This window comes from Zingiber officinale, chromosome 6A, assembly GCF_018446385.1.
Source record: "Zingiber officinale cultivar Zhangliang chromosome 6A, Zo_v1.1, whole genome shotgun sequence".
NCBI lineage: Eukaryota > Viridiplantae > Streptophyta > Magnoliopsida > Zingiberales > Zingiberaceae > Zingiber > Zingiber officinale.
In genome coordinates, this window is record NC_055997.1 from 94,679,635 (window position 1) to 94,704,458 (window position 24,824).

The 24,824-nt window shown below is 38.6% G+C and overlaps 4 protein-coding genes across 8 annotated transcripts; 2 read left to right on the forward strand and 2 right to left on the reverse strand.

Moving 5' to 3' along the window:
- Positions 1-6,584: 6,584 nt before the first annotated feature.
- LOC121996991 (nodulation protein H-like) lies at positions 6,585-9,991 on the forward strand. Its single transcript, XM_042551196.1, has 6 exons — positions 6,585-7,032; positions 7,457-7,692; positions 7,769-8,027; positions 8,661-8,840; positions 8,921-9,076; positions 9,160-9,991. The coding sequence occupies exons 1-6, from the start codon at positions 7,003-7,005 to the stop codon at positions 9,331-9,333; spliced, it is 1,035 nt and encodes a 344-aa protein (XP_042407130.1). The 5' UTR covers positions 6,585-7,002; the 3' UTR covers positions 9,334-9,991.
- Positions 9,992-10,305: 314 nt separating this feature from the next.
- Positions 10,306-15,360, reverse strand: LOC121996990 (zinc finger CCCH domain-containing protein 62-like). 5 transcript variants are annotated; one of them, XM_042551193.1, is made up of 10 exons: positions 15,044-15,360; positions 14,876-14,958; positions 13,689-13,806; positions 13,340-13,401; positions 13,211-13,262; positions 13,015-13,108; positions 12,837-12,935; positions 12,227-12,335; positions 11,106-11,327; positions 10,306-10,981 (listed from the first exon to the last, which is right to left on the reverse strand). In XM_042551193.1, the coding sequence occupies exons 1-10, from the start codon at positions 15,325-15,327 to the stop codon at positions 10,527-10,529; spliced, it is 1,578 nt and encodes a 525-aa protein (XP_042407127.1). In that variant the 5' UTR covers positions 15,328-15,360; the 3' UTR covers positions 10,306-10,526. The 5 variants fall into 5 exon arrangements, with proteins under 5 accessions (XP_042407127.1, XP_042407128.1, XP_042407126.1 ...); XM_042551194.1 differs by having other exon boundaries at positions 13,385-13,401; positions 15,038-15,360; XM_042551192.1 differs by having other exon boundaries at positions 12,230-12,335; positions 15,038-15,360.
- A 199-nt stretch (positions 15,361-15,559) lies between these two features.
- On the forward strand, positions 15,560-17,037 carry LOC121996992. The gene has a single exon (XM_042551197.1). It carries the CDS (start codon positions 15,657-15,659, stop codon positions 16,860-16,862), a length of 1,206 nt encoding a protein of 401 aa, XP_042407131.1. The 5' UTR covers positions 15,560-15,656; the 3' UTR covers positions 16,863-17,037.
- An 878-nt stretch (positions 17,038-17,915) lies between these two features.
- Positions 17,916-22,256, reverse strand: LOC121996993 (serine/threonine-protein kinase PEPKR2-like). The gene is made up of 3 exons (XM_042551198.1): positions 21,187-22,256; positions 18,680-18,976; positions 17,916-18,604 (listed from the first exon to the last, which is right to left on the reverse strand). Exons 1-3 carry the CDS (start codon positions 21,941-21,943, stop codon positions 18,288-18,290), a joined length of 1,371 nt encoding a protein of 456 aa, XP_042407132.1. The 5' UTR covers positions 21,944-22,256; the 3' UTR covers positions 17,916-18,287.
- Between the last annotated feature and the right edge of the window lie 2,568 nt (positions 22,257-24,824).

A 24,824-nucleotide genomic window follows, 5' to 3' on the forward strand; every position in this document is an offset into this window, starting at 1 on the left:
AATGTAAAGATAACTTTTCTAAATGAGAATTTAAAAAAGAAAATCTACATGGAACACTGAAGGATTTTCTATGTTAGGGCAGAAAAATAAGATTTATAGATTTATGAATATGTTATATGGCTTGAAACAAGCATTAGAGTAGTGACATAAAAAATTTGATAATATCATGAAAGAATATGGATTCAAAATTAATAAATGTAATAAATATCTCTACATAAAAGTCATAGAGAATGACTATATAATCTTGCATCTATATGTATATGACATACTTATCATTGGGAAAGATAATCAAATTCACTAAAGATATATTAAACTTAAAATTTAACATGAAAGATATGAGCTTAACTGATGTGATTCTAGGAATTAAAAATCTTAAAATAACAGATGGACTTATTCTTAGTCAGTCTCTTCACGTGGACAAGATTCTTAAGAAATTCACCAAGGCTGATACTAAGTTGGCATGAACTCCAATAGATACGAGTCGATATCTATCAAAAAATTGTGAAGAGAGTATCTCTCATGTAGAGTACTCTAGGGTGATTGAAAATCTGATATACCTGATGAATTGTACACTACTAGACTTAGCCTGTAGGAAGTAAACTATGTAGATACACAAGTAATCTAGGTGTTAAGCATTGGAAATGGATAACGAGGGTACTGAAGTACTTGAGATATACTCGTGAATATGGACTGCACTATATGAGATATCATACTGTGATCAAAGTATGCAATGATGTGAACTAATATTTGACATGAAACACTCAAATTTTACAAATGAATATGTATTCACTTTAGGAAGTGCAATTATTTCATAGAAATCTTCTAAGAAAACCCTAATAATTAGATTCACGATGGAATTTGAATTTTTAGCTCTTGACAAATGTGGTGAAGAGGCTAAATAACTACGATAATTTTTAAACGATGTTTATAGATGGTCAAAACTTGAATTGATAATTTACATACATTGTGATAGTCAATCGTCTATTAACCGATCATAGAACCATCTATATACTAGTAAATCTAGACATATACATCATAGACATACCATTAAATAATTACTCTTAACGGGAGTTATAACTGTTGAATATGTAAAGTTAAAGGATAGCCTAACTGATCCGCTAACCAAAGGGTTAAACAGAGAGTTAGTTGCAAGCTTATCTGAGGAATGAATTTGATGTTGATGGAAAATGTCGGTGCAAAGGAAACTCAATCTATGCAGACCGGAGATATCAAGAACTATGTTCAAATATATAACCTAACTGCACCAACTAAGTGGAGAACTACCCAATGAAAAGATAAACGTTAAACATATAGTTTTTAATGATCCAATAGAATAATGTGGAATACTATTGAGAGATTATTTATGTGTGAAAGAAGTGGGATCGCTTCAAAAAGAATTGGAGACACAATTCTTAGAACTTTCACAAAACCAGACGTGTTTATAGCTAAGAACAAACACACTCATGAAAATTGAGTTGTATAAGAGAGAATCTTAGGTGCGATGTGTCAATGCTTACATAGACGACAAAACTGAGTTGTATCTGCTAACCAAATGGTTAAATAGAGAGTTAGTTGCAAGCTCATCTGAGGAATGAGTTTGATGCTAATGGAAAATGTCAATGCAAAGGAAACTCAATCTATGAAGACTGGAGATATCAAGAACTATGTTCAAATATACAACCTAACTATGCCAACTAAGTGGGAGAACTGCCCAATGAAAAGATAGATGTTAAACATATAGTTTTTAATGATCTAGTAGAATAATGTGGAATACTCTTGAGCTATTATCTATGTGTGAAAGAAGTGGGACCGCTTTGAAGAGAATTGGAGACACAATTCTTAGAATTTTTCATAGAACCATGCTTGTTTATGGCCAAAAACAAATACATTCATGATAATTGAATTGTATCAGAGAGAATCTTAGGTGAGATGTGTCAATGCTTACATAGACGACAAAACAATTCAAGAACATTGTGTTTATTGTCAGCTAGTAAGCAAACATGCCTTCATAAGGAAATATTCTAAGGGTAAAATTTACCCGTACTATACTGGACTCAACTGATGAATACTATTACATGCCTTTTCCCATTTATATGGGAGATTGTTGGATATATGTGAATGGAAAAAAGATGAAGAGGAAAGAACCTCCATTATAAATGAGAATTTGGTCTCACATTGCGAGTTTGTGGCTTAAATGGTTGATTTATATTGGATCACAACCAAATCAACCTATATTTTCCCGTATGAACCTTTTTTACTAATTGCTTAAGTGTGTAATGTATGCGTTAATCGATAATTAATGGAGAATTCGTAACTGATAGAGTGAAACACTAAGATTTTGAGCTTGGCGAGTAATGGTGATAAATGATCATTAAGTGGTGATAAAACGTTGTCATGGGTCTGAGTTCTTATATAAGGAGGTTGTGACTACAAACAAAATGGACACTATGAGACGCAAAAGCAAGGAAGCTTTCCACCTTTGTTCCCCATAAACTTCTCTCTATCGCATTTCACTGGATAGAATCTCTATGATAGCAATTGGGTACATGCTCGGTTTGCTACTAACAATCAGTATTTGGTTATTTACGTGGTTTCTCCCTTCATATCCTGGGAAACAGGCACCCAAGATAACCTTAAAGCACAACCGAAGGGGAATGAATCTCTTTTAAGGAAATTGGATTAAACGCATGCCTCAGCTGTAGGATCAAAATGACCGAGAGAGGGAGGTGAATTTCATGTTTAAAACTTTTCTCCTTTTCAAATCTGTTCAGAAACTTGAGTACGCAGTGGAAAACTTAAAGTACAAATATCACAAAGGAAAAGGACACTTTTATTTTTTTTACTTGGTTTGTAGTCCAGCGATTACTACCCCAAGACCCACAATCTCTTGGGCTATTTTTATTAGGCAATCTATTAAAAATCTCTCCTCAAGAACTTTCGGGTAGAGAGGTCGAATACATAAATGAGGAAAGTATAACACCCTATATTTTCCTATGCAAATATAACAACAACTGAAAGAAAACACTTGTTTTACCAACACAGATTGTAGTTGAAGATTGAAACTCAATGTCAGTATCATTTTGACTACAACAGTTGGACATAGTAGAGTCCCAACACAATAGTTGCGCATAAACGATGCAAAAGAATCAAGTCAAAGATTATGATAGAATTGATTATGAAGTGCTTTGGCTGAATGCTCTTTTATACTACATCTCTAATGACCCAGGGTGTCTCCATGAACTTTGACTCGATCCCAAGTCTTCGGTACTTATCCTTTTAGAGGTGCCTCCAAGCGGTTGAGGGCGCCTCCAACGCTTCGACGTTATTAGCTTTAAGATGCCTCCAAGTCAACCAGGGTGCCTCCAAGGCACCTGAGCTGCCTCCAAGGCTAAAACTTCATATTTAAAGTGTATCTACTTTAGAGAGCCTCCAAGTCATCTGAGCTGCCTCCAGCTTCATTCAGGGTGCCTTCTACTCAACTGAGACACCTCGAGCACTGTTCATCTAAAGTTAATTTTTTACTCCAAGCTCCTGCAACACATGTTAGTCCAAGTAACAAAATTACCTGCAAAATTGAATTAACACAAATGTATAAATATATTATTTATGAATTATATCCTGTCTTACCAAGACCAAGATATAGTTGTGGTCTTAACTTAAATTTCCAAGTTAGATCTAAGTTGGACCAGTGCTTACAATCCCAATGAAACTTGTCCTCACTAGATCTCTCTCCTCCAGTTACTTATCTTCACTTATCATTTACAGACTTACTTGACGTCTGATTTCCTGACCTACCAGGTCTTCTTGTCAGATGTCCTATTTGACCTTCAATCAGTTGTTAGGTCCTGCTGACCCAACTAAACTTCCTGTCAAATATAAGGTTTTCTCTAATTTATTTGGGTTTTCTGCTAGTTATTTAATTCTCTTAATCTAACTACATTTTAGTCTGGTGTCTGGTTCTCTATACTTATCAAGTCCTTCAGTCTACACACTTAGTAAGCACATTAGATCACAATAAGATTTAACTTTGAACCTTGATAACATCAAAATATAAATTTAATTCTGGTACTTCCTACATCAACATCAGTATCTTTGTTTTCGAGCACTTGAAAACTCACTCAAACTTGAGATTATTTCCCGAGTAATTTGCATCACTTTCTGAATGGGTACAATAACCCTTTCGTGCTATGCCGACTCTGCAACTTAGCAGCTCGACCGGCTTTGCAACTCAATAGCTCGGTTGACTCGGTAGCTCAGTTGACTCTACAGCTCAACAACTCAACCTTACAACGTAGCTCGGTCATACAAGGTAACTCAACTCTACAAGGTGACCCAATCTTCCAAATAACTCAGTCATCACAAGTAACTCATCATTTCTTTTATTTGACATTCTAAGATTATCAATTTAGATTATCTTGACATATACATCTAAAATTGATTTTATATAATTTAAATTCCCTGTTTATTTCCGGCAAAGATGGTTTAACTGCAGGTTTATGCTAGTGTTGTTTTCAAGGCAAATGGAGAGTTTTCTTTCGATCAAAGTTTTTGGATGATGCAGGCGGCGCTCAGCTATCAGGGAGCTTGTTGTCAAGTGAAGCAGTGATTTCACAGGGCCACCCGGCTCCAGTGGCCATGAGAGGTATTCATTCCACTTCTTTGTGCTTTATTTTTAATATCTTTGAACAAGGAGACTGTTAATGCTTTAGTGATAATTAAGTCCAACTAATTTTAGAATCTCTTGCACGTTGCCTCGTGGAAAGCATGATGGTGTATGCTTGACGTATTGGATCCACTGGCCATGAATGAGCTGCTTCATTGGTGGCACCGAGGCGAGTGAGTCTTCACACTAGTTAGTTTATTAAGATCATGATAGTTGCGTAATCTTCACGGTTAGCAAGTGTCCAATGCGTAGAGCACAGACCACAATAGATTTTATACTTCAAGAACACTCTTCTCAAATCAGAGAGGCCACATTATCTATGTCCTCGGATGATGATTTCGAGGCAATATTTGGGTAGTCTAAACAGGGTTCGATCGATCAGTTTTTGATTATTTTTGCATCAAAAAAGATATCACATGCTTTCAGAATTTGCAATCCAAATGTTTGACAGGTTGATTTGTTTGCCTGTGTAAATTAGCCAGCCCTAAATCAGGATTTGAAATCAACTTGTTTGAGCCGAACTGATTTGTTTGATGATGATGTCGGAGTCGGTGCTCGTAGCTGACTGATTCGACCATTGATTATTTGAAGTGGGAATTCTGATAATGGATTTTGACTCTGATTTTTTATTTTATTTTTTTATGTGATCCAGTTGAGCTGTCTGGTACACAGCCATCTTGAATGGCATGGATGCCCTGACGCGGCTTCACGCACCAGATGGTAAAGTGGCTTTTTGAAACGAGACACCGATGCTTCTTCGAAACGCTACGTTGTTTTCAAAATACGGAGCGAGGCGAAGAGATTTGCAAAATACCAGAAAGTCCAACTCCTCGAGCACTTGACTGTTGATCCGTCGAACCGTGCAATGTATTCTTTAATTGGCACGTCGTCATATGTTCTTAGCTCAGTGATTACTAAATTCAATCGAAGCGCTTTGATAAATATACCAAGGGTAAATTTGCATGTATTCCCCATTGATAAACTCAACTTTGCATACAGTCTTCATCCATGAAAAACTTCCTTTTTATTCCCTAGTCAAACATATTTACCTAATTGCCCATGATATTTTTAGGTACAAAAAGTCCAAAAATCAGTATAAATTCTCTTAAATTCAGTATATTAAATTAGAATCTAGTATATTTTCTATTAAATTGAGTACAATTTTTTTTTCACCTCAAAATATACTCGTTTTAGTTTAATGTGCTGAATTTAATAGAAAATATACTCAATTTTTAATATAAATTACTGATTTTAAGAAGAATTATACTCATTTTCGGACTTTTTGTACTCAATTTTTGACTTTTTGTACCTAAAAAATATGGGTTAATTTCAATAGAAAATATACTCGATCCTAGTATAGAGTACTAGATTATAGTGTAAAGTGCTGAATTTAACAAGAATTATACTTATTTTTAGATTTTTTATACCTAAAAAATAAGAGGGACAATTTTGATAAAAAATATACTCGATTTTTAATATAAAGTACTGACTTTAAGAAGAATTATACTCGTTTTCAGACTTTTTGTACTCAATTTTGAACTTTTTGTACCTAAAAAATTTGAGGGACAATTTAGGTATCAATATTTGCATGAGGGAGTTGAAACAAGTAATACTTTACATACAGGGAGTGGAAATAAAATTTTTTAGATATGGAGATTACATATAAATTTATGATTATCATTGAAGATTTTTCTCTAATTTATCAATATACCAACGTGTAACAGTCGCACCAGCTCACAAATCCGGACTTTTTCCGCTCAATCCGCACCGATCTTGTGGCTGACCAAGTCTAGTTAGTGTCGGCGTAATACGTTTGATTTGTCTGCCTAATTTTAATCCGCTTATTGGTTACTTTCTCTTACTTTTCACTTTCTTCTTTCTCAGCTGGCTTTTTTTTCTCTTTCATCTCTGTCTCTGCCCTCTCTCACGGTTTTGGCAGTCGTTGTCGCGTACGGCCTCGCGTTGGGCGTACAGGTGGAGTCTCAGGGGGTGGCGAGGGTTTTGGTCGCGGCGAAGGCGAAAAAGGGGAGAAATTGGTGCCCAAGGCGTGCGGCGAACCGGAGTAGGGTGTCATTTCGGGGGGAGGGGATGGGGCAATGCTGGTAGCTCACGTGCTGGTTTTACCACTTCGGAGCGGAGAAACCAAACCCCACTGCGGTTCTTGATGCTTTAGGAATCCATACCGCACCGTGCGGCGTCTTCTGCTCCTCGAAGCTTCCGCTCCGGTTGTCTAAATAAATCTCGCCTTTAAGCGGAGCGAAGCCGATATAGTTCTGCATCTTGCTCTTCCTCCTACGCAGAAGTCTTCGTTTCTCGTCGCCGAACATAAAAAGGGCGAAATGGCTGAGGAGTGCTGTTTCTTGAGTAAAGTAGGTATCCTTCGCTCATTTTTTTTTTCAACGCCTTGGTTTTGGGCTTCTTTGATCTGTTTTCTTTCTACGAAGAAATTTTTACTACTCTATTTTGAATCATCCATCCATCCATCCATCCATCTTACTAATTGCAATGTCTGCAGTGGTCATTAAGTATTTAAAATCTGTGATTGCGTTTAGGGTTCTTCAACTTATCCTCATCAGATAAACTTAGTTGAACTAAGTGTCTTATACCTTCTAGCTTCACAATCTTTTCCCAACGAAATGTTCACTTAATGCTGGATCTTTCTTTGTATGTTTTAGTTATACCACCTGTCCAATTATCGTTACATATTAAATTGCTTTCTAACTGTGAAACTATTGTATTTTAGCTGAATAGAATACCTAACTGCCTCTATATTCTCTCATTTATCACTTTCAGGAGTTAAGCATAGTAAAGCCACCAAAGAAATCACACCTTGCCTTGAGGATGTTTGTGTTAAGTGTTGCTATGATTTGTGGCGTCTATATATGCTTAGTGTGTCTAAAGCAAATCGGGAACCAGAGCGTGCCTAGAGTCATGAAGTTTGAGGTAACAGAAGAATCTTGTTATAATCCTGGTATCTCACCATCTGAAATATCATATTTGCACTACCCAAAACCCTCAACTTTTAGAAGGTAGTGAAATCCTCAAATTATCACTTCTCGTTGGCATGTAACTATATTTTGATAGGTGATTCTTTTAAACATACAGGAATGAGTGTGCATGTACACCGGTCCGCTTCTTTGCTATTTTGTCAATGCAGAGGTCTGGAAGTGGTTGGTTCGAGACTCTGATGAATAGCCATCCCAACATTAGCTCAAATGGGGAGGTCTTCTCTGTCAAAGAAAGGAGGAATAACATGTCTTCTATCACAAGAACACTAAACAAAGTCTACAATTTGGATTGGTATAGTAGTGCTTCTAAAAATGAATGCACGGCTGCTGTTGGATTGAAATGGATGCTTAATCAGGTAAAATGCTGACCAAATTTCCACTTTAAACTAAAATGTTTGCTTAATGAAAGCAACTAAGTGAGAGAACACGTGAGGCCAATTAACGGCTAATCCATTACAGTAGGCAACCCTTTCCAATTAGTGGGTCATTTTGATAGTTTATTTGTTTCTCACGCAATTTTATATATTCTAATGTTATACATGTTCGGAAAGTACTCTGGAAGTAAGCAGGCTTTCAGATAAAGGGAATAATTTGGCTTTCTTCTAACTTATCCCCTTGCCTTGGGACTAGTTTAAATTTCATGCGGCTTTTTCCCCTTTGGAACTTGACTAGTACACATGCCACTAATCGAATTTCTAAGAAACAATTCTTTTGTTAACTTAAGTTTTGCATCTGTCCAATGTGAAAAATATTCAGAATTTTATGAATCCTTTACTTGATAGTTCTTGTATTAGTAAAAGCTTTATTGACAATTCCATACACGTATTGGCAGGTCGATTATGTTTGTTTCTTCTTTAGATCTTCTGTTAACAAAGTATTATTTCAATTGAATATTTTTTATTACAACAATCTCTCATGAGCTTTCCTCAGAACTCGGAGCTCTAGAAAAATGTCTCTCTGCTGATGACATTATTCCTCTGACTATGCAGGGTCTTATGACTAATCATGAAGAAATTGCCAAATATTTCAATGAAAGAGGGGTGTCTACAATACTTTTATTCAGAAGAAACTTACTTCGTCGTATGGTTTCACAACTTGCAAATGATCATGATCGCATAGCAAAACAATTAAATGGCAAACACAAAGCTCATGTGCACTCTGAATATGAGGTACTTTATTTACATCTACCAATCATAAACCATATTTTCTTACAAACACTTTTGTGTATAAATGTCACGCTTCCTTTCAGGCTGATGTGCTTGCAAAGTACAAACCTGTCATCAATGCAACAGAAATGATTTCCAGCCTCAGGTACTCTACTGAGTGTGTTAAAAATGCTCTGGGTTACTTTAACGGCACTCGACACATGGTTTTGTACTATGAGGATCTCATCTCGAACCACACTGTGAGTTCTCTAGTAATTTATTTGGAACTGTCACTTATGATTTCCACATATTCTTAAAGCAATGCTTTCTCTTCACCCCTCAGAAGCTGGTTGATGTTCTAGACTTCTTGAGACTACCCCGTAGACATCTGGTTAGTCGTCAGGTTAAGATACACCGAAAACCATTAGACAAGCAGGTGGAGAACTTGGATGTTGTTGTCAATGCTCTTAAAGGAACTGAGTATGAAAGATTTCTTAGTGCCGACTACACGCTATAGATTATCAAAGTGAACACTCTGTCCACATTCGCCATGTCCTGCCCAACAACAGATTGCCATCTCAAGGCGTAAGCCATGAAGGCCAAGGATTTTGTGTTTAAGATTTCTTTAATCAATCCACGTTGAAATTTGAAGCACCCGGTGATGAACAAGGTCCTTTCTCGCCATTCAAGCTATGTTTTCTGTCAAAGCATCATCAGCGAAGAAAAGGATCGTGTTAAAATTTTCTACGAGGCACAAAAAGAAAATCTGCTGTTTGCTCTTGTTTTCATCTGAAGTTAGTGAAATCCTCATGATTCTGTGAGCTTTTAACTGTATACCCCCGATCCAAATTCAGAAAACTGGCTTGTTTGAAAGTTTTGTGATAAGTCTACTTTCTCACTTTCTAGCTTAATTGGCTATCGTATCAATCACCATCAACCGGAATCATCTCTGCGGCTGCACTTGTTCCTGCTGCTCGAAAGAGACTGGAAAAAAAATGTACAAGTTTGTCAGATTGTTCTCTTCGTGGGTATTTATAGGAATCCTCCTACCTGTTTGGCCAAACTGGTATTATGCATATTATCTGAATTAATTCATAATTACTTTTAAATCCTTCATTTAAAAAAAAAAAATTATTTCTTTATTGTTAGTTTAAAATTTCCTTACTTTTTTCCCCTTTAAAAAAGTTGGGCAAAAATATTTTATAATTAATTTTTAAAACAATTTCCATCTATTTCCCCCTCCTTTCGTCTAGAATGTTACATGTTACTCGTTATGTTTTTTTGTCCTATCAGCTTTTTCTTCAAAGGAGATCATGTGGAATAAGCTTGACAATTAACCGTCATCAATTGAGCTTTGGTCTGAACTCCAGACAAAAAAATGCTAATTCTCGACACCGTCATGCAATATTTGCCCAAAATCAGAACTGAACTGTCATGTACCTCGTTATGTTTTTTGTTCTATCAGCTTTTTTCTTCAGACACTATCATATGAAATAAGCTTGACAATTAACCATCATGTATTGAGCCTTAGTCTGAACTCGAGACAAAAAATGCTAATTCTCGACGTCGTCATGCAATATTTGCCCAAAATCAGAACCGAACTGTCAATCCGTTGATCAACTTGATACACGGCATTCAAACTGCCATAAGTAACTTCAAGGACTCCTAAACCTCTGAAATTGTATAGCTGGAGGTATTCTAGGACCATGCTCATGGCCGTTGCCAATGCTGGCTTTCTGTCCATGGATCTACTGAAGAAGCCACGCTAGCATAAGGATGGTTAAACTGATACCTCATGTTTGATGGAAGGTGTGACGCCCTAGTCATGGCAAAGGAACCATCTCGACGATGAGTAGGAGCATAAGCAATCCCTGGGTTCGTCGGAGGAGGTGCTGCAGTAGGATGAAGTAACTCCAAACGTGTATTATGATCGTAGAAAGCGTTCCTTAATGAGACAGGGTGTTGCCCATAAGTACTGCCTCCATGATTAATTCCTTGCCTCCGATTATTGTAGGATGGATGGAAACTTCTTGTCATAGCGTCTTGCACATTCAAATTAGCTGAACGTGAAGTACTGGCATGAGGAACGTTGTGCAAACTGGCATTTCTTGTCCAGTTAGCCTGCTTATTTGCATCCGAGGAGATTCCCTTGTAGGGCCTTGAACCTGTCTCAAACATTATTTAGAATATGCACCACAAAATCTATGTACAAAAGAAATCGATAAATGCCTCCAAATATGGCTACAAGAGTAAAGAGTAATTCAATAATGTCACTTCATGATTAATTACCTCCATTGTTAACTGCTTGCCTCGGAACATCATAAGATGGATCGAAATTTCTTGCCACCGTGTCTGTATGGGCTTGACTTGAAGTATTTTCACAAGGAACCTTACGTGAACTGGCAGCAACTTTCTTTTTCTTTCTGCCAGAAATATCCCTAGACTGTTCTCCCCTTCTTTTCTTACCATTTAGTTTAGCATCAAAGGAGCTTCCCTGGTGGTGCCTTGAACCTGTTTCAAACATTTTTAGAATATATAATACAAAATCTATGTGTATATTGAAGCCAACAAATCGCTAAAAATATGGCTCGGGGTAGAGAGTAGAGACTAGAGTGTCATTCAACAATGTTGTATCCTATGGTGGTAATGCAATAAATCACCTAGATACACGTCTAAAACCCTCCAAATTTTCTGTACAGTTAAATTATTCACGCCTGAGACAACGTACGGTGCAATAAGATCAGAAAAACATTATTATGGATAGTCAATGCACTTCTTCGAACTATCGTTTGAAATTCTAATCACCAAAGTATTCTCTTTGTACATAGATACTACCACATACATTTTCTAAACCAAATATTACCAGAAGGGTTTCATTTCTTTGTAATACTTTGTTCACAATTAATTAGCATGACAATTGGATGTCTACTAGATACTTTTTAAGATGGCTCAGAATCACCATTGAACATGCAGATATTATTTCCCAAATCCCATGAGTTTATTCTGTAATTTCAGTTGAATTTTAATTGTAATAATGGTTAATCTGTCACCCAAGCTATGTAAAACAACTTTTTGGGAGCATAATCTGTCAAAAGTCATAGGTTAGTTCCAAGTCAAGGTTCATGGAAATCCGAGCTTGATGAAGTCAGAAGGTAAGGATCAAGGAGTTACGGACAAACTGAGCAGAATATTATACAGAAATAAAATCAACCTCCTATTCACCAGCAAGTATGAGAAGCTGCGGAGGCACAGAAAAATTGAAGACTATTGTTCACATAATTCTATGAAATGTCCAATAACTGCATACTTCACATATATAGATAACCCAAAGCAATTAATCATTGACAACTTAAGTGACAGAATCTATGGAAGCTGTCTAGTTTTCAAGGGGAGGTGAGGAGAATATCTACCACCATTCATGGACATAGCTTTTGAATTTTTTCGAATATGCCTGGCCACTGCTCCCCTTTGATGCTTTTCAGCAAGAACCTTGGATCTCTCCTGCTCATTGCTCCAAGGCTACAACAAATTATCCAACTATTTTATATTTGCAATACCAAGTATCCATTTCATGCTTAGTATTAGTGCACAATCTAGATCCAATCAGTTGAATTAGGGTAACATCAAGAGCATAAAAAATGTGAGAAGATAAGGATGCAGTTGCAAATAGTGATAGAACTTGATTTGCTTTTCCATATATTTTCCAACTCCATATACCTGACAAGTTATTCTCTCACAAATATTAATGATCGGAGTTCTTCCAATTCATAAATTATCATCATGGATTAACTTTGAGATGCACTATAATTTGGTAAGTGGAAAAAATCTAATTGACCTTATTCATCTCTTTTTCCTTATCTAGATAGTAAGACAATTGCAAAATTTTGCAGAGAGAAACAATAGAAAAAAGTCTTGAAAAGGACTACTAGAACTTCAACTTCTAGTCACTAAGGGGCAAAAGTAACATACTTTTTAAAGTTGAAAATTACATGTAACCTTTCCAACAAGAAAAGACAATACCTGGCGGAAAGTCTTTAGTCTGTAAAGGTTGCGCCCCTTCACAAGTAAAGGAAACATGGGAGGTAGTGCATTTTTGCCTCTAGACCATAGTACTTCAACCTATATACATCAAGTAACATCTATGACCAAAAAAGAGGCTTTAGTTATATGAAATATTCAAGCCATTCCCAGTTCTCACAGTAAATGTGTGTTGTTGTTTGGCTGCACCATAACTTTCCTTCACAACTCGTCCTGCAATTGTTCGCTTTCCAATTATAGTCCTTCTTGTAAATCTGTTAAACAGATCTAAGGATTTGGTGATTTACTTTACCAAAAATGTAGATGAGAGTTACATTACTGAAAATAAGAGTACGGAGAGAGAGAAATAATCGCACTTATCATAAACTCTCTGCCTAAAACGGACAACATCACCTTTACATACATCCCCTGCAAAATAAATAAAGAAGTTTCAACGAATAAATGAAGAAACCTATTATAAACATGCCAGTGCATCAGTTTTCTACCTGTGCAGTTTATAAAAAAAGAAGACCATGGATACAGAATCTCACCATTTCCATCTTTTAGCCTGAGTGAAAAGATAATGGTTAGCATTACATTCTGCCATGCATGATACTTTGGCAAAACACAATAGTCTATGTACAGATAGATGTGTTTGTTGGTTTAAAAAACACATTGATTTGGTAATAATAACAAAGTAATCCTAAACAGATACAATTACAAAATCCAATAGTGTGCTTCACCAACCTGCATACATTAAGTAGAACTTCAAGCCCATTCAACTAACTTGAACCAGCTAAAACAAAAAACTAGAACCACAAGACAAATAGTTGCAAAACAGAAAACCATGCTGACCTCCAGTGTTCCAAAATTCTACTGACACATGTACTTTTGGTTCCACTTAGTCGAAGTCCATGGCTCCGCAAATAGGATTTACACTCTCCCAGCTTCAGAGTATCTAAAGATTGCTTCCCTGAAAACCAAAAAATCTCATGAAATAAATTGATATTATCAATGTCTTATTTGCCTAGATAAGTCTACAAAGAGATTTCGACTTCAGACACATGACAAGATGCATAATAAGGCATGATCACAGAGAAAATCCATCTTCGATAAAAACCTCAAAAGAGAAAATCTATGTTCGTAATTTGGTAAGTCTAGCAAAGGATCAAGTTGTGTTATCTATCTTTCCCTCAAATGGTTCCCTTTTCCCATAGTCTATTACATGCTGATGTAATCTTCACTTTAACGAGAATCACACGCGCATAGTTCATTAGATCTATCCTTATTCCTGTTTCATTTCATCCTCTCTTTATCTCATCAATTTATTGACATGTTGTTCAGATGATAATAACATCATTGGCTGTGTGCTTGATTTGAGGACAAAGTGATTGCTGGTTGTGTTCTCTATCAACTATTAGTTTTCCTCTTCTAAGGTCAAAGAAATTCTTAGATATGTGTTTTTTTAGCTTCTTAAGTTTTAGTTTTAACTAGGTGTAAATATTATGATCCTTTTGCAGTGATAACTTAGTTTACATTTCCAATTCATGTCACCTGCTTGACATAGATAGTATAAATTCTCCAATTCGAGGGGGGAGTATATTAAAAGTAAGTTTATGAGGATTATCTCACATTGCTATCTATTTGTTAAGGCTTTATCATGAGAACATGTACGGCCATGTAGTGATTATCTCAATAATGAAATATAATATTTTCTTTACTACAAATTCTTCAGAAATAAATTTAAAGATAAAGAAATACATCGAAAGACAAACAGACATAGGCACACATTAAGTAAACGCCAAACTAAAATGCCACTTCTGAACTAACTTGACAAAAAAAGTTTCAGAGCGGCATTATTTTAGATATTCATCGAGTGAATATTAGAAGAAAAGAAAATTGACACATACAGTAAGTAAGCGTTTCAGACCAAATAAAATAGGTTAACTTCTAAAGAAATCTCACCAATATCAACAACAAATATATCAAGCAGTTAACCTAGCAATTAGTGGTGGCATTATGCATGTGTGAAGAGAATGTACATCGTAAAAGATCGACCACTTTCCTGCACCGCTCTTCATCGTTCGGTTTTGTCTCCAGTGCATTCTCCTCATCGTCTTCCTCGCTATCATCTCCATCCGTATCAGAGTCAAAAAAGACAAAATAAGAGAAAAGGGGCAAATGAGATAAAATCAAAATCTCACAATAACCTCGAAGGAGCCTTCTCATCCTCTTCTTCTAAAACTCCGTCACAATCGGTATCGATGTAGTCTTCATCATCAGAGTCATCTTGTTCCTCCTCCTCCTCTCCATCGTCGTCCTCTACCTCTTCGACATCGTCCGAATCGGACCCCAGCCCCGCTTGATCAGAAGATGAACAGATCGGGACGACGTCGACGCCCCGAGTCTTGCCGGAAGCGGCAGTGCGATGGGAGCGCCGCATCCTTGCTCCCCGTTTCCTTCTCACGGAAGAATCCAGAAGGTAATGAACCATCCGAGGGATGGCCCAAGAAGAAACCAATTTAAAGGGAAACACGAAAAGCGTTTCGGTGTTTTGCGGGTCCCGTCATTTTTCTTGTAGGTCGCTGAAGGAAAGCCTTCCTTTTGTACACGTGGCGAGTCAACTAGGGAGCCCCAATTTGCATTCAAATGACTATATTACCCTCGGTGTCGTTTTCACGTTGAATTACCTTGTTCAAATATCAGATCCTTTTTGGTCATTTCAGATTCCTCGACCCCTGCACTGATCCCTCAGACCTAATTATCTCTCCCACGGGTTCATCCCCGGTTATCCCAGCGGCGGAGAGATCAACAGGCGGGGAGATGGATACAGGCGCAACGGCCGAGGCGAAGCGGTGGCTGGACATCGCTGAGAGGCTCCTCGAGGTGCGGGACCTTTCGGCTAGCAAGCGGTTTGCAGAGCGGGCGATGGAGGCGGATCCCCTTCTCGACGGCGTCGACCAGATCTTGGCTGTCGCCGACGTCCTCCTCGCCTCCCAGCGTCGCGTCAACAACCACGTCGACTGGTACGCCGTCCTTCAGCTCCAGCCCCCCTCATCTTCCTCCCCCTCCCCTAACGCCGACACGACTGCCGTCAAGCGTCAGTTCCGCCGGCTCGCTCTCCTCCTCCACCCGGGCCGAAATAGCGCACATGGAGCTGACACCGCCTTTCGTCTTGTGTCCGATGCCTTCGCGGTTCTCTCGGATCCCTCGAAGAAGGCCCTTTTCGATGCCGAGCTCCACATAGCCAACTCCGCCGCTGAGGTATCAGCCTCTCCTAAGCCTAATTTCTATTTCACCTCCACCCCTGCCTCCAAAGATCCATTTTGGACCGCCTGCCCCTCCTGCTGCTACGTGCATCAGTACTCTAGGGAGTACCTGAACCAGACCCTCCGATGTCCTAATTGCAGCCGGGCGTTCGAAGCCATCAAGCTCTCAGCCGCTCCTCCCGTCGTTCCAGGCACCGACATGTACTACTGCTCGTGGGGGTTTTTCCCACTTGGATTCCCTGGTGCCCCGAATATCTTCGCCAAAGAAGATCTCAAGGCAGATTGGAACCCGTTCCAACCATTACATCCTTCCAATCATCAACAGCAGGGTGTGGCACGATCCTCAGACCGACATGTCAAGCCGCAGAATAATGGGAGCAATGAAAATCTGATGGAGCCAAAGTGGTCGGGGTCGAGTACGAGAACTAAGAAGATGGCGGTCAAAAAGGTCGGACGCCCATCAAAGAAGCACCCTTTTGCCAGGGAGAACAAGGGGGCGAGTAATGTAACTGTTGACTTGCCAAAGGATCCTGTGCCATGGCCAGTCAGTCAGGCAATGCCTACAAACATTGGTGGAGTCCAAGGTAGAGATATAAATATCAATCAAGAAGTTAAGATTGGTTCTGTGGATGGAGTCCCTGCAGTTGATGATTATACCATTAATTTCCATATAGATGTTAATGCTACTGATGAAATTCTGGACAACCTTCAGAATCTTCCCTTTCTAAGGGATGACGAACTGCATCTGCGTATGCCTTAGGGTACTAGTTTTCAGTTCAAGGTGGCAAAAATTACTTGTAGCATTGTTGTATTCTGATTGGGTCAGCATTGTTGTATTGGAAGCATGACCCCTTTTTGTTAGGGAATATAACCTTTGTGGAAACAGCACTGTTGTAATTGTAATTTGCTTGGTAGCGGTGTTTTGATTATCTTTATCAGTTCGTATTGGCATGTTTGACTTCTTGAACCCTTATTGCTTGGAAAGTGTTTGGTGGTTCTAGCTGTTTGTGATGGAAGATCTCTGAAAGGTACTTTTCATCCTTAGCACCTGCGAAGTTTGATGTCAATTTTGTTTTGACTTAAATGTTATCATGCTTGCTTATCATTTCTTAGCTTTGCCTAATGTGGTTCCTGCCCTCATTCATCCCCATAGTAATATCCTGTAAATAAGCTTCAAATATGTGTTATTGGTGGTTACTTGTTGCTTGTGGTGTTTCTAGTTGTAAACTGTAAATCTATAATTTGCTTCCTTTTGCCAATAGCATGTATAAGAAGCATGTAGTTTGATGATATGGTTGTTTTAAGCAGCTTTAGGCATCAAAGATGATCTTTTCAAAACAGAGGTTAGCATGTAGGATTAGATCGAGCAATATGATCCATGGTAGCCTGATTGATGCAACCTAGTTCCCTAGCCTTGCCTCCTGACTTTCAAATGCCCAGGCAGAGAGTCGCCTTCTTGAGTCTCAGTGTGTCAGGTTCACCAAATACTCTGCCATGATATGGTATTCATACTTTTTTTTTTCTAGGACCTCTCTTTTGCTAGGAAGTTGTATGTGCTTATTACCTGCTTACCATAAACTTTCCTAGCCTTTTTCCATCCATCTGTATCCTCAACTGAGAGTAGCAGCCAGAACCAGGTATTCTTTAACGATCCAATCATTTAAGCAGGAATTTTATGGTTCTCTAAATCACAGTGCTCTACTAACTCGTGAAAGATTGACTGCCAATTGTGTTTCTACCCAGATCAAATAAACAAGGATCGACATGAAGATTTTGTGCTATTGCTACGCCAGACATTCAAAGATCATAATGCTTGATGAAACAAAAGCTAGTCAGTCTCTTCATCTTATCCGGTAGCAAGCATATTTACATATATTGGATTTCTACTTTCTCAACATAAAAGCAGTCGTGATTAATACCTACCTAGTAAAGATGGGCTAGAAGTTATGAAAGTAGTCATTTATGTACAAGCAACCGCATAGTTAGCAAGCTATTGCGCAATCGTCAGAGCGTATCGAATGCCTCAGACTGAGAGAAATAACTTTGACTCTCTCTCTGGAAAAATGAAAGGTGTGCCTCGAAGGGTTGCCATGTCGATGTAATTAATCCATTAGCTTCAGGTCACTAAACTCAGCGAGTAGAAATTTGCAGGGCTCAGCTGTACCGTAGTTGCTATACATCAGAGTTAGAATGCTGTACAAAGATTAGCTTCCATGTTAGATGAGCACTGCTGCTGGATGGGATGGATCGGGCCACAAAGCCTGCTTCGCTTCGTCTCAGATATGGAAACTCGTCCCATAGCAGCGGCCAAAACATCGACGAAACAGTTGCCATCGTGCTGCTCTTCCGACTTTGAATTTGAATTCTCTGCTGTAAGAGAGCTGTTAATGAGTGCAGCAACTCTTTTTATATCAAGTATGGGTTTAGCACTTCTTCTAATCCTGGCCTTTCTTGTCACTGCCTCAGATGAGCATTTTGTGTAGAACAAAATCCATGGGTGCACTGAAATATTAGACAAACGTTAGCTAACTAAAGGTGAAGAAAAGGCAAATAAGCCTATTGCACGACAACAGTTACTCAAAATTTCATCGATTGTGATTCTTTGGGAGGCATCCCGAGTAAGCATCTTGCCAACAAGGTCCTTTGCAAGCTCCGAGATAGACTCCCAAGCCCCGGTGATGAAATGAAGCTCCATAAATTTGATTTCTTCAAAGACAGCTTCTCGAGAGTGACCTTTGAATGGAAGTTCACCGACCAAGAGCAGATGGAGAAGAACACCGGCAGCCCAAATGTCAACTTTTTCGGAATAGTCTCCAACGAGAACTTCTGGGGCTACATATGCAGGGCTCCCTGCACGTCCAGATAACTTCTGCCCTGTTTAAGCAAAAAAGTCAGCATTGCTCATGTGATCATCACCAATATAATTGGAAGCTATCAACATTGAAAGAATGTGATCATTACCAATAATAATCATGTTGGCGAAAATTGTAGTGAATCAAACTTGATTGCATCTTTTATAGATAAATTTTGCTATTTGCTCTCTTTTAATACATCAACTAAATTTGGATGGCAATTAACGAGATACAAGAAAGCAAATGTCAACTTGTAATAAAGACTAAAGAGAAATGCTTAGGATAAAAAAAAAATGAAGAGCATCCAATCGAAAACAATGAAATCACAGGCAAGGCATATATCAATAGTGAAGTCAACAAAAAAGAAACAATCAGCATGTGCATGATAGATTGTTTATAGTGACGCATTTAGGCCAAGAAGGTGGAAGGTCATGTTTTATTTGGTAGAAAACACAAAAGAAGATCTACACTAAAAGGCACCTGATAATTCTAGATAGAAACAAGATTCAAACACCAGGATATGCAGAATACTCGTCCATTATAAATGTCAGTCAGAATTAATATGGAACCATAGCAAAAAGGAGCCAGTATATTAAGGTATGTTAGCATAGCAACAGGATGACACACCAAATAAACTGGTAGATGGAAATATAACCTCCAAAACACGATCAGCAGAGCTCCGTGAAAAGTATCATGAATACCATTTTGTTTCCACATCTGTTGAAAATATCTCATAGCCCATCTAATCAGAACTCATGTGTCTCAGTTAATCAAATTGACTTGTAAAAACCACAGGACAAATAGACATGTAGAGAGAAAGAGAGATTGAAGCTTAAATAGTGTTTATTTTCAGGCTAGGTTTGAAATTTTGAGTCATGCCCCGTGACAAATTGAAGGTGGAGGGAGGAAGAAGATGAAGAAAAAGGGAAGAAGAAAACAATAATTACATAACTTGACAAGTAGTAAAATATAATTATATGTTGTGAATCTCTGAATAGTATTGTATCCATACCGTGTTGCGTTAACCATGGTTTTAATTTTTGTTCCGTGTCGGTCAGCCGAGGTGAAGTATTTTGTTCTACTCATTGACTGACACATGGAACAATCCAAAACCCAGAACATGTCATGAAGGTGTAACACAAGGCGATGATGGGCTTTGAAACATCTCACAGAGGCATACAAGAGGTGGTTACTGCTTTGCAACATCTCACAAAGGTTCATGGAGGCATAAGATGGGCTTCTATGTTAGATGTTTGTGGCTCAGTCGAGGCAAGGTGATCCATGATCAAGTGAAGTGGTAGATTACGGCGTGTGGTCATCTATTAAGATAGGTGGTCCACGATAGTGATGCCAAGAAAGGTTATCGATCATCACGGTGACAAGCAAGGTAGTCCATGATCAAGGCAAGGAGAAGGTTAGAGGCGAGGTAGTTGAATGAGGTCAGGTGGTTGGTTTGTCACACTTCTTCTCGTGACTCACATTCCCACAACAATCACACATCTTGATCTTTCCTCGTTTCCCATTAATGATCACATATCATGTTGGCGAACTTATTTTTTCATCCTTTTTCTCCATCTAATGCTCTTTAGTGTACTCAATAGCTACTTCAAATCTATGGGTTGGGACAATAAATTAGTTCTCAAACTCATTCTATAAATGCTTTAGCTTGAAGTAATTCACTGCCACTATCATCACCTCTAAGAACACTCCTTCAGATCGCTTCATACTATTTTTGTCTCATCGGCATAGGCAATTTTCCTACAAATTCTTTTCTCCATGGGATTACACATTCATGCAACAATCACGCATGAAAGACACACTGTGTACCGGAGTGTGTGATTCCAGGGTTTCACAACCTGAAAAACAATCGAGAAGAAGCAAGGATATTGTTTTCATCGTCCATGGTCGATTATCTTTCACTCACACAGCTTAAGGCGTTGATACCATGTAAATTTTGATGAATTTGAATAGCGAAGATGAAATAAAAGAAGAATGAGGTTTAATTAATTGCATTGATGCTTTGCTACATCTCAATTACATGAGCATTTGTTTCTATAGAATGTTGCTGCCACAAAGTAATGGATCTACAAATAGGTACTATGCGACTTGATACATAGCTCACAATGAAAATTACAAATGAGACTATGCAATGCTTTCACGATTGATTTGGTGGCTAAAATGAAATCTTGTCCTCGACCTTGTCCAATAAACAAAAACAAAAAATATGAATACCTGCTATAAATCGGACTGCTAATCCAAAGTCAGCCAGTTTTATCTTCCCTGAAGCTGTAAGAAGAATATTCTCTGGCTTGATGTCCCTATGAACAACACCCATTTCACAGCAATACTTGATGATCGTGATTAACTCCTTTATAAGAATGGCAGCCCTCTGCTCTGAGTACCTCACTTCCTTGTTTATCTGATCAATCAACCGGCCCCCAGAACACAGCTCCATAACAAGATGGAAGCTTATCTCATCTTCAAAAACTGCCTTCAAGGTAACAATGCCAGGGTGGCCCGATATATGCTGCATGATCTCCACCTCGCGATGCACTGACTCATCCCCATCCTTACGCAGAGTCTTGCAGGCGAATTCATCTCCATTGGCCTTGCTCCGGCACAACCGCACAGAACCAAACCTCCCTTTCCCGATCTTGCGACCGAGGACATACTCATCCTCTAGTTTCTCCTTCCGCCCAATCCTGGTCGCAGGCTCCATGCACCCCAGCTTCCTCTTCAGCCCTCGGCCGGGGTAATCAGCCGCCAATCTCCCGTAGGGAGGAGCAGTCATGACCACTCCAGCGGCCGCGCGGCTGGCATCACAACCCGCCTTTTCTCCCCCGCCGCTGCAAGATCCCGCCTTCTGGTTGCGGAACACCTTCCAGTCCTCGCCGCACTGCTTCTTGATCTGACGCGCCGTGTCAAAATCATCGGTCCGGGAGACAGCAACAGTGTCCGGCGGCCTAATCCCTTTCCTTTTCCGCCTCATCGCCACCGCAGAGTGGATCAACCCAACAAGACCAGACCTTGTGTAATGACAAGAAACAGAAGGCCACACGCTGCCGCTCTGCCTCTTCTCCGCCGCGGATGGAGAGATCGTTGCGCGAGGGACCAGGATGAGGAGAAACCCTAGAATCAAAGCTAAAGATTCGGCAACTTCCAGGAGAAGATGTGGATCTTGGGGCGCGCGTGCGGAAAGAACTCTGGAGAGACGGGAGGGAAACACGCAACGAGCTACGCCTTACGAGAGCGATCGAGCGTCGATCGATGAAGGAAGGGTGTGGTCAGGGTCTGTGCGGACCGACGCCAAATTGAGGCAATTTCTCCTGCTTTAATAGACGGCCATTAAGCAGCATGTGCACTTACGTGACGGATCCGGATCCTATTCGAAAATGGATTCGGCCTACAACTTCAAGGTTCATGAATCCTAAGTGCAGGCCCAAATCCAAAAGTGTCTCACGGATCCTAAATGTGAGCCGGGTCTTGGACTCTCACATATGTTTATTTATTTTGCATATATATATATATGTATTACAACAGCCTTATGTTGCGGGACTTAACGGTACACGACTGCCTTGTTGTCAAGTCTACATGGCATCACGATTTCCTTTTCACTTCACAACACCACTCGTTAGTTAGTCTACCATCAAAACTCCCCAATGAAACTAGGACAGTGGAAATGTTTCCTTTGTGCTCGTTATCCTCTCCCCTCACTGTGACACTCGCCGTCCTCCCCTCTTACCGCATCTATATGTTGTCCTCTTCCCTCGGCGATGAAGCTTCGCAGCGAAGCTAGGGCAGCCAAACTTTGCCCTCACCGTTCCTCTCGCCTGTGCTCGTTGTCATCTCCCCTCGGTGCTCCCGTGGTCTCTCGTCAAAGCTCCGTAGTGAATCTATGAGACTCATGTTCTTTGTTATTCGTACTTCATTTTTCCACTTAATGTTAGATTTTTCCACTCTAATTTAGGGTTTGTGGTTGAAATCGGTCATGTACCTACTTCCCATAGTTCATAGAAATCGCATTTGTTATGGTCATTCTCATTTCTATTTACATGAGTCATTAGAAGATGCATTCTTCTTGTCTGTTCCTGAAAATCCTCCATATATATAATTTAACCATTAATTAGTTGGTCACAACATAGTGCTTTAATTTGATTAGCTAAAGCATACAATGGACTCGAACTAGAAACTAAATAATATTATAGTTATATGCATGAACAAATTATAAACTCTTTATTTATTTTTGTCTCACATGTCTCATTTTAGTTCACTTTTATGTCTATTTGTTTGAGAATTTGTTAAGTTTAGATTTGAGCATCTTTTTCCTTTATAACTTATATTCTTTTGGTTCTATAATTTACAGGAATCTTGCAAAGAATAGAACTCCTTATATGCAATCTATAGTAAATCATTTCATTTAGGTTCTAATATTTTGTTTATATAAGATTCTAGATGTTGTTTTAAATATAGGGAAAAACATATATTGTATTTGTTAGACGTGAACTAAGAATTTATGAAACATGGGTAAAAGCTTCTAATCATGTTATTAGCTTTAAGGATGTCTACACAAATCTTTTAAAAGTATAAAGGAGGTAGAAAAAGCTTTTGAGGCATACTTAGATAAAAAATTTGCACCAAGTCAAAATGAAATATCATGTGCAACTTCAAGTTCAAATTTAGAGAGAAAACTTTCAAAAAATGAAAATTTTACTAAGTTGAAAGAAGCATTGAAAGAGATTATGATTAGTAATGATAATAACGATGATTAGGCATGTTGTTTTAGGCTATTATATGAGTTGAATTTCAAATACTGATTTTATTTTGAGTGGTTGCAAGGGTTGTATCAAAATTTTACTAAGTTGAAAGAAGAATTGAAAGAGATAAAGCATCAGTTGGATTCTCTTATGATCAGTAATGATAATGACGATGATTAAGCATGTTGTTTTAGGCTATTATATGAGTTGAATTTCAATCACTGATTTTTTTTTTTTGAGTGGTTGCAAGGGTTGTATCGACTTTATCTAAATTGTTTTATGTAAGTTGTTACAAGTAATGTGATGAAGTTGTTGTGTATTTTGCAAAGTGCAGGAGGAATCAATTATTACAAATAAAATAGGTTAAAGTTGTTGTTATATGAGTTTGCATGTCGTTGTGGATCAATCCATGTATTGGCATTAGCGAAACATGAATCTTGATCTTTCTATCTTTACATAGCCAGTCAAGCAGCTCCTCTAGAAGATGGAATATAAAAGAGTTAAGAATAAACTCCTTGAGCAATCTGCAAGTTGTGGCTACCTCTCCCTTTGGGTCTCAAGTCGTCGTCGACCGAAGCTGTGTTGGTGGAGCTCCACTATAAGGAGATCACTGAAACGTCGTCGGCTGACTACTGACGGTGAGGGTACCTCAGGGACGAACATAGTGGGAGAGTAGTTGTGGCTGTGACACAATCTACGTGGCCGGATTTAACCTCTCACACGAGCAATTCTTTGAAGGTCTCATAAGTTCTACTCCAGTAAAAACTGAAAACCACACAAAAAAAAAAAGAAGATAAAAATATGATCACAAACTAGAGCATAGATGAAATGATTGGTTTTGTCCTCTATAACCCATAATTTTCAAAAAGCATAAATCTTCCTCCTTTAAATCAGACCACATAGAGAATTCTAAAAAAATAGCATAACTCTTTTTGTTTACATTCACGACCACAAAGAGAATTCTATTATTGGAGAAGAGCTGCATAAACAATATGATTTCATCCTCCCATTTTCTATAAAACAAAGTGTTGGCGATGCAGATCCAGAGACAATAGATCTCATCATATTTACAACTATTGATAATATCAAACCAATCATCTAACAATGATAGTAATT

Bases quoted from the DNA above. Each gene is read 5' to 3' on its own strand.
- LOC121996990 (XM_042551191.1), bottom strand. From the start codon at position 15,327: ATGGTTCATTACCTTCTGGATTCTTCCGTGAGAAGGAAACGGGGAGCA. The intron at 13,109-13,210 runs GTGCGATTATTT...TCTGTTTAACAG, and splicing joins AGGCAGAGAGTTTATGATAA to ATTTACAAGAAGGACTATAA. The intron at 11,328-12,226 runs GTAGATATTCTC...TGTTTGAAACAG, and splicing joins AGCTATGTCCATGAATGGTG to GTTCAAGGCACCACCAGGGA.
- LOC121996993 (XM_042551198.1), bottom strand. From the start codon at position 21,943: ATGAGGCGGAAAAGGAAAGGGATTAGGCCGCCGGACACTGTTGCTGTC. The intron at 18,977-21,186 runs GTATTCATATTT...TTGCTTAAACAG, and splicing joins AGCAGTCCGATTTATAGCAG to GGCAGAAGTTATCTGGACGT. The intron at 18,605-18,679 runs GTAACTGTTGTC...CTAATATTTCAG, and splicing joins CACAATCGATGAAATTTTGA to TGCACCCATGGATTTTGTTC.
- LOC121996991 (XM_042551196.1), top strand. From the start codon at position 7,003: ATGGCTGAGGAGTGCTGTTTCTTGAGTAAA. The intron at 7,033-7,456 runs GTAGGTATCCTT...TATCACTTTCAG, and splicing joins AGTGCTGTTTCTTGAGTAAA to GAGTTAAGCATAGTAAAGCC. The intron at 8,028-8,660 runs GTAAAATGCTGA...CTGACTATGCAG, and splicing joins TGAAATGGATGCTTAATCAG to GGTCTTATGACTAATCATGA.
- LOC121996992 (XM_042551197.1), top strand. From the start codon at position 15,657: ATGGATACAGGCGCAACGGCCGAGGCGAAGCGGTGGCTGGACATCGCT.